At 40.4% G+C, this 8,702-nt stretch overlaps 1 protein-coding gene and 1 long non-coding RNA gene across 2 annotated transcripts; both read left to right on the top strand.

The window, feature by feature from the left end:
• Positions 1-1,140: 1,140 nt before the first annotated feature.
• Positions 1,141-1,846, top strand: LOC141830318 (protein VASCULATURE COMPLEXITY AND CONNECTIVITY-like). The gene is made up of 3 exons (XM_074717766.1): positions 1,141-1,239; positions 1,314-1,522; positions 1,597-1,846. The coding sequence occupies exons 1-3, from the start codon at positions 1,141-1,143 to the stop codon at positions 1,844-1,846; spliced, it is 558 nt and encodes a 185-aa protein (XP_074573867.1).
• A 3,240-nt stretch (positions 1,847-5,086) lies between these two features.
• LOC141830305 (uncharacterized) lies at positions 5,087-5,804 on the top strand. Its single transcript, XR_012601958.1, has 3 exons — positions 5,087-5,234; positions 5,338-5,395; positions 5,486-5,804. It is a non-coding gene; the product is annotated as an uncharacterized LOC141830305 (long non-coding RNA).
• The last annotated feature ends 2,898 nt before the right edge of the window (positions 5,805-8,702 follow it).

The raw sequence follows: 8,702 nt of genomic DNA, 5'->3' as shown, positions 1-8,702 counted from the left end.
CCAATTTTTTATCATCATAGTATTAGTACCCTTAATGATTGAGAGGGAAATTATTAGAACCCTAAGTGGTTGAGCCACAATTTTGATATGTCATTGACTAATTTAAAGTTAAGCCTTATTGTGTGATTGATGTGTGTGTTTAAGTGAGCAGAGATTTAGGTGAATACACAGTGACCCGATGACTCAGGATTCGATGGAGTACAGTGAAGGGTAGTACATAACACTCGAGTGGTTGAAAAGAATAAGGAGCATCAGAAATAGTAATATCTTTGTAGAAAACGAAAGTGAGCGAGAAGGATGACACGGATGAGAGCCGATGGGCTTGGTACATCCGATGTACGAGGAGTTACAGAAGAGTACTCTAGTGGAGATAGAAGTGCACATGGGGAAGTGAGCCGGAAGGGTTCGATGCATCCAAAGAACGAGAAGTTAGGAGGAAGCTTGTGCAAGGTAAGTTGGTGAGGCAAGTTAAGTAACTTGTACTTAGGACGAGGATAAACTCAACTTAGGCTGACTTAGTCATAATCGACTTAAGTTAGAGTTTTGGGGGAACGGAATAAAATTTCGGACTACTAGAACTCCGACCAATTATAAATCTCAACATAACTTATAATTATAAAATAAAATAATACATACATATAATGAAAAGCTTGATGGGGCATGTTGGTATTAATAAAACATTGAAGAGCACTTTAAAAAATTAAAGATGCAAATGTTGGAGCATTTTGAAAATTATCCAAACAAATATATGTGAAACCCGTCACCAGCAGCCACCATCAGTGATATAATTAAACATATTCTGTGTGCTAGCTACGCCTTCATCTTTGGAATATGGACAGCTAAAAGGATACATATTCGCAGTTGTTCATCCTTTTTTACTCACCTCTTAAACTGCATGGCTGATCAGAGTGAGATACCTACCTTTCCTTGCTTCACATGAAAAGGCATCAGACTAAAAGCAAAGCCAAAGCAATCTCCGGGAGAAAGAGAGAGAAAGAAAGAGAGCATCTAGGAACAGCTATGTCCAATGCCAACAGCCTGTTGATTGATATATATATATATAACTGTTTATGTGTTGATGATCTTAACATATATATAATACCAAGCCCAAGAACACATTCCATAGCTAAATCTTCTTAAATGGCAAGGAAGGGCGGTGTTCTCATTTGCGTGCTGATTGTAATAATGGACATCGTTGCAGGCATACTTGGAATTGAAGCCCAAGTGGCTCAAAACAAGGTGAGTGGATCGATGATGATCAAATGAAACCATTTGTTAATTACTTTGTTCGTAAATAAATTAATAATTATTAGCAGAGCAAGCATTTGCGGGTGTTCATCTTCGAGTGCAAAGAGCCAGTGCACGAAGCATACAGGCTCGGACTTGCGGCCGCCATTCTCCTGCTCTTTGCTCACGCCATCGCCAACTTACTCGGTGGCTGCGTCTGCATCTTGTCCACTGAGGAGTTCAGCATATCGTCGGCCAATAGGCAAACGGCTGCCGCTACGCTCTTGCTCTCCTGGTGAATAAATAATTCTTAGGAATCTTACGAACAAAATCCCCAGTTAAAATTGATTACAATTTAGGATGTTTTAGGATAATTGTTGTGGTTGGCTTCATAATGCTGATCGCGGGGGCGATGGCCAATGCCAAGTCGAAGAGTTCTTGCGGGCTTCCTCATCGCCATTTGCTGTCCATCGGCGGGATTCTATGCTTCGTTCATGGGGTCTTCTGCGTTGCGTATTATTCAGCTGCGACGACGGTGAACATGGAAGCAGAAATGAAGATGGCAAGGAACGTCGCGGCCCCAACGACGCCGGAGCAGGTCCAAGAGATACAGCCATAATAAGTTATCGTCTAATCAACATTGCAGCCATTTTGGCGTTTCCGTGCTATGAAACGAGTTGCCTCGTGATATGATGCGAGCATTTGTATTTAATTAGTGCTGATTTTCTTGTACTGCATTTAATTTGCAACGATTTACAAAGCATAAGATGCCCTCTGCATGATTAGCTCGAGTTAATTACAAAACGAATATGTTGATTTATCCAAGTTCTATAAAAGCTATCTTACGCCTCCAAGGTTGTGCTAAAACACGTGGAAGAACAATAAAAAGACTCAAGTTCTTATTCTCAGAAAAATATTTTGGAGGTCAAATTTTTAAGTAAACATCCGTTATTATTTGAATTTACTCAGTAGATGAATTAGAAAGAAGGTGAATATCTAAATTATCAAAAAAAAATTTCTAGATTATTAAAAAAATAAAAATAAAAATATGGAAAATCAAGTCAAACTTAACTAGATGAATGATAAATAAGGAAAGTTTTGAGAAATAGGTCTCTAAGCAGTAGATGTCTGGGCAGATTAAGATTAATATGATGTCGAGTAACATGATATCCTAGTAGACTGAGATAGGATGAGTTGGTGCAATCATACTCCAAGTATATATATTTAATTTGATATTTGATTAATATTTGAGTTAGACAATAATAAGATCTTACACTACTAGAAAAATGTTAATAGACAACGCCCCAAAGACAACGGTTTTTAGCAAAAGCGTTGTGGTTTTTCAATTTACAACGTTTTTTGTCAAAACCGTTGTCTTTGAAAACCAAAAGACAACGTTTGTTCAGAAAGCGTTGTCTATTAGTGTTGATTTTGGGTCAACCACAACACTTTTAAAAAACCGTTGTCGAAAACGTTGTCTTTTAGCGGGTTTTTTTTTGCCAAAGACAACGCTTTTAAAAAGTATTGTCGTTGACCGTTGTCGTTGAGGGTTTAGAGGGTTTATATCCAGGTTTTTTATCGGGCGAGTCCGCGATTTCCTTCGTGCGTACACCTCTTCTTCTCTTCTCCCGCCCCAGTTTCGTCCCTCCCGCTCGCACCTCTAGCTCGTCTTCTCCCGCGCGCCCCATTTTCGTGCCTCTCCCGCCCGCCCCTCGTGCCTGCCCTCTTCACCCGCCCCCCTTTCGTGCCTCTCCTCTTCTCCCGCCCCTTTCGCACCTCTAGCTCCTCTTCGCGCCGCTGTGAAGAGGCGAAGACGAAGATAGAACGGAAGTCGCATCCGGTGCTCCTCCAGGCCCGTGCTCCCCTCTAGGGCGGTGCTCCTCCAGGCCCGTGCTCCTCTAGTGCGTACGGTGACCTCCTCGTGCTCCTCCCGTGCTCCTCCAGGCCTGTGCTCCTCCAGTTCTCCGAGTTCCAAGTACGGCTTCAATCTTTTTTCTTCGATTAGGGTTAAAATAAGGATTTTAAATTTCTTGTCAGATTACACCATTACATATTTTTTCTTCGATTAGGGTTGCAATTTTAAAGTAATTTTTTATTTTAATGAAATTTAAACAATTTTAATTAAATTATTAGAAAAAATATTTTAATATAATAATACTATATATATATATAATATAGTAATTTTGAAGAGAATAAAATATTTTTTTATCAATATTTTTATGATAAAAATATCGATAAAATGAAAACAATAAAGTTTTCACCATGTTAATTTCAATATTTTTATGATATCTTTTGATTTTTTTTTCAATAAAATGAAAACTTATGTAAATAAATTAATAGAATCAAGTTGTTTCACCATGTTCGCGTTGCGAAGCCCACCGTGCGATCGCATCCGATCGCTCTCACCGTCACCTCGCTACGACTGAGCCATAACGGACGGTCGATAAGTCAACCGCACAGATTTGACAGTACGACGCGTTGCACAGAAAATCCACCGACCCCATCACGACGCACGACAGGGAGGATAGAAAAAGGAGGCCAAATAATAAATTGCGTTTAATTATCTTGTTTATTTATTGGGGGGAAAACAAAAAAACAAGGCGACATTTTTTGGCTTCCATTTGAGGTCTCGGCGAAAGCGAGTGCTTTGGCGATCTACTCCTCTCGTTAGGGTTAGGGTTAGCGAACCATCCGGCGTGGTCCTAGGCGTCCATGGCCGCCGATGGTGAGTCCGGCAGCGCCGAGCCTGCCTCCGCCACCATCCACATCCGATGCTCCAACGGCTCCAAGTTCTCCGTGCAGGCAGCGCTCGACGGGACGGTAGGGGCGTTCAAGGCCGTCGTCGCCGGCATCTGTGACGTGCCGGCAGAACAGCAGCGCCTGATTTACAAAGGAAGGATCTTGAAGGACGACCATACGCTCGCGAGCTACGGTGCGTCCTCACGTTCGGTCTGGGATTATGTTACGCGTTGCATATTTTTGTTATGATCTGGGTAGATCGTGGCTTTGTTCTTTGATAGATCTATTGATCTCACGATGCATAAAGCGTCGGCATCGTTCTGGCGTCCAAAGATGATATTTCCCTGCAATCAATTTTACTGTGATTTTTTTTACGGTGCTTTGAATATTGTTCCCAATATACATTTGACCTCTTATTTTTTATTGTTTGTTGTCACATGATGATTTTCTGTAATGTGGTTGTGAAATTTAGCTAAATGGTTAGTGGTCTTAGAAGAATTATCTATGTTTATCTGTTTCATGTTATCAAACAAAGTAGACTTTTCCAACCATTTACTTCGTAAACCATTCTTCGGCTGCTAAAATGATGGCAATGAAATAAACAAAATCGAATTCTTTATCTGCCAATGTGGCGGACAGGGGTATATATGCTAGCCATAAATATGATCAATTTTTAGATATCTTTGTGTAATCTTCTTTCTGCCCGTTTGTGTGTTTGAGTTTTATACAACACTAAACACACTCACAAAACTGCTTGACCCAAAACTTTCTATGACGTCTTTTTGTAGACCAGATGAAAAGGGAACAGGTTGTGTTAGGCCCTGTCAGCATGCCAACCACCTCACAAACATAGATATTCCATACTTGTGGTATGACTAATTCATGAATGGGAGATATATTTAGGTAGCCAATCTCAAATAGTTGGAATTGCAGCTTGTTATTAATGTGTAGATCCATCTGGTTCTTGATACAATAAATAATTCGTATCACTATCTGATAGTTCATATCTTATGAATAGGTGTTGAATCAGATCATACCATTCACTTCGTTCGTGGTGCTGCTTCATCAGCTGCACCAGCTGATAAAGCTGCGAATAACCAAGGAGCTTCAAGAACAACGGACAGTAGTTCACCATCTATTAAAATTTTATTTTTCCAATTAACTTAATCTATATGTGTGTTTTTAAGGCAGCTGAGTACACTCGGGCAGAAATTGATGAGGTGCGTTCCGAGGTGGCAGACTGTATACAAGATCATATTTATGAGTAGGTATGGAATGTTGATCTTCATAATTTCATTTATTTGTAATAAATATATTTGTTTGTGATTAATTCTGCTGTTGTTGTTGTGTATGGAATGCTGATCTCCATAGTTCATTGTGTATAATTCTGCTGTTTGTGATTAATTCTGCTGCTGTTGTTTATGAGTAGGTATGGAATGCTGATCTCCATAGTTCATTGTGTATAAATCTGCTGCTGTTGTGTCCATATTTTGGATAAATTAGTATTATCTTTTGGCAGGCTGGTATTTGGCAGATGGACCTGTTCTATTTCTGCTGCTGTTACTTGGTGATGCTAATGTTGTGCCCATACTTGGTGATGCACTTGCTGTTACTTGGTGCTGCTAATGTTGTGATGCACCTGTTCTATTTCTGCTGCTGTTGGAGGATATTCTGTTGCGTTGAAACCTTTGTTATGGACCTGCTGCTGTTAATTATGGAGCTTCTATGTTGGAAGTTGTAACTTGAATTTGTGTTATGAACTTGTATAAGTTGTATGTTATCGACCTGCTGTATGTTATGAATTTGTGTTATGAACCTGTTGTAAGAATGTTTTTTGTGTAAATATAAGTTGTATGTTTTGTATGTGATTTAGTAAATTTTGTAGTCAATGGTTTTGTATTTACAAAATATATTATTTCTTATTTACTGCTAAAAAAATCAAAAGACAACGCTTTTAAAAACGTTGTAAAACCCAAGCAATTTGTAACAAAATTACAACGCTTTTTAACCGTTGTAAAATGTGTTGTCATATTTATTAAAAACAACGTTTTTAAAGCGTTGCAAAAAATATTGTAATATTTACAACGTTTTTTATGCGTTGCGAAGGTGTTGTCGATGTTAACAAAGACAACGCTTAAAAAGCGTTGTCGTTGAGGGACCCCTTTTACAACAGGGCCTCTTACAACGCTTTTTAACCCACAAAGACAACGCGTTTTTCGCGTTGTCTATTAACATTTTTCTAGTAGTGACGACACCAGGCAGGAAGTCCTAGTAGGTCGGATAGACCGAGGGGCATGAAGTCCTAGTTGCGGCTGGGGAAGAAAGTCCTAGTAGGTCGGGTAGATCGAGGGGCATGAAGTCATGGTTGCGGCTGGGCAGGAAGTCCTAGTAGGTCAGGGTGGACCGAGGGATAGGAAGTCCTGGTGGGTCGAAGATTCAGACATCAAACGGAGGCTTTCCGTTTGAGGGGGGTCTGTGGTCCTTTGTTTGAGGGGGGGATTGTTGGGTTGCAAAGGTGCAAACATAGTCCCACATCTAAAATACATGGGAAAGATCATGGGTTTAAAAGGATGAAAAGTATCTCCATTGACATGAGGCCTTTTGGGGAGAGCCCAAGAACAAAATCATGAGGGCTTAGGCCCAAAGTGGACAATATCATGCCATTGTGGAGATGTGGACATTCTTTAGACCCTACATATTGTAGGAACCAGGAGCTGGAAGCAAGATTGAGGAAGCATAAGAGGAGCAAATAGAACTAGCTGAATCAAGCTCAGAAGTCAACTCAGGTAAAATTTGATTGACTAGTTCGATCACCCCTATTGAATTCGAGCTCTCAGAACAGGCAAATCCTGGTTCCCTGATCTTATCCAGCGCCTGGACGGTCTAGGCTCCTTGATCTTATCCAAGCTCCCTGATCTTATCTAAGCTCCCGAAAATAGGTGGAATTGCCCCCAATAAAGAATGACGGAACCAGATCAGATCAGATCGGTTCGAGGCAGCCCAGAAAAGGTTCTAGGCGCCCAGAAAGGTCTTTATATGGCTTATACGACCAACACAAAGAGACAATGATTATACACCTCACTCTTCATCTTGCAATGCTGCTAAATGCAAACGACATACTACTCGTGCATCCTTGGAAGTTTCAGGAGGAGTGCGTTGTACTCAGGATTTTTAGATTGACCCAAATAAGTGTTTGTTTTATTTTAAATCTTACAATTTGTGTTTTTATTTATATATTATTAATTGGACTGTAAGACAAGTTTCTCAACCTCTGGACAAAGGTTCAAAAAAGGAGACCACTAGTGGACGAGTGCCTCCCGTATATAGACTTTGGATGTGTTGGTGCAAGGAGCAGCAGATGATCAAACCTAAATTTTGATAATGGTAAAAGATTTGAGTTAAGTGTATGAGTTTATCTGATAAGCTAAACGGAGTGTGCAGGTATCACAGGAAAGTCCTAGTTGTGGTTAGGCACAGGAAAGTCCTAGCTGCGACTAGGCAATGGAAATCCTAACTAAAGGCTTGGCAGTCCTAATCTAGAGAATTAGGTGGGAAGACTTGATTTGGAGGACTGGGAAAGGAAGTCTTGGTCAGGAGGATTAGGTAGAAAGACTTGGCAGATTAAGTGTGTTGGGATGTATACCAGAATCCTAGCTATGTAAATAAACATTTTGAAATAAGAAACACATTTGGTCAATGTTTGTATTTAGTTTTTATGCAAATATCCATTTAATCTATATTGTAGATAAACATAGTGTGCGGAGTCACACACAGAAGACCATGCTATCAGTTCCTTATAGATTATAAATAGTGTTCACAACCAAGATGGATTGGACAAACCATTGGATTGGTTGTAGTGTAATTTGGTCTTAGTCTGTCTTGACTATAGAATTACACTAGTACACTAAGTGTGTATTGAACAGGACCATCTGAGGATTGTTCGATTTATACTGACTATATAATTCAAATGGAAATGTTGGGTCCAAAATGATGTCCGCATCTCCACAATGGCATAATATTGTCCACTTTGGGCCTAAACCCTCATGGTTTTATTTTTGGGCTCTCCCTAAAAGGCCTCACACCAATGGAGATATCTTCCATCTTTCTTTTCCAAATCTTGTTTCCATGTTCATCTTTTCCATCCTGTGCTTGTAGTTATTTGTATAACAGTTGAGGAATTTTTTGAATGTTTGCACCCTTGCGACCCAACAATCCCCCCTCAAAACAAAGGACCACAGGCCCCCTTGACCTACTAGAACTTCCTGAGCCCACTAGGACTTTTTGCCCCTCGGTCCACCTGACCTACTAGGACTTCCACCTAGCCGCAACTAGGACTTTTTGCCCCTCGGATCCACCCGACCTACTAGGACTTCTTACCTGGTGTCTGGTCCTCTTGATTCAAACACGAGAGCACCCACTTCTTTTGTTTAAGGTTCAAACCACATGGTTAGATCTGGATCATGGCTCATCCGGCGGTTAGTCCAGTGAAGAGCGGTCTCGCTCTGATACCACTTGTTGGGTCCAAAAGGATGTTCGCATCTCCCACAATGGTATGATATTTTCCACTTTGGGCCTAAGCCCTCATGGTTTTATTCTTGGGTTCTCCCCAAAAGGCCCCATACCAATGGAGAGATATCTTCCATCCTTTTAAACCCATGATCTTTTCCATGTGTTTTAGATGTAGGACTATGTTTGCACCCTTGCAACTCAACACTAAGCCTCGGTTACTATAGATG

Source organism: Curcuma longa, chromosome 6 (genome assembly GCF_044706935.1).
Source record: "Curcuma longa cultivar G26 ecotype Majalengka, Jawa Barat chromosome 6, ITB_CL_G26_1.1, whole genome shotgun sequence".
In the NCBI taxonomy this organism is placed as follows: Eukaryota; Viridiplantae; Streptophyta; class Magnoliopsida; order Zingiberales; family Zingiberaceae; genus Curcuma; species Curcuma longa.
This window is presented reverse-complemented; position numbering and strand designations above follow the sequence as displayed.

Excerpts from the sequence above, each read along its gene's own strand:
- LOC141830318 (XM_074717766.1), top strand. The coding sequence starts at position 1,141 with ATGGCAAGGAAGGGCGGTGTTCTCATTTGCGTGCTGATTGTAATAATG. Across the intron at positions 1,240-1,313 it reads CCCAAGTGGCTCAAAACAAG|CAGAGCAAGCATTTGCGGGT; the intron begins GTGAGTGGATCG and ends AATAATTATTAG. Across the intron at positions 1,523-1,596 it reads GCTACGCTCTTGCTCTCCTG|GATAATTGTTGTGGTTGGCT; the intron begins GTGAATAAATAA and ends AGGATGTTTTAG.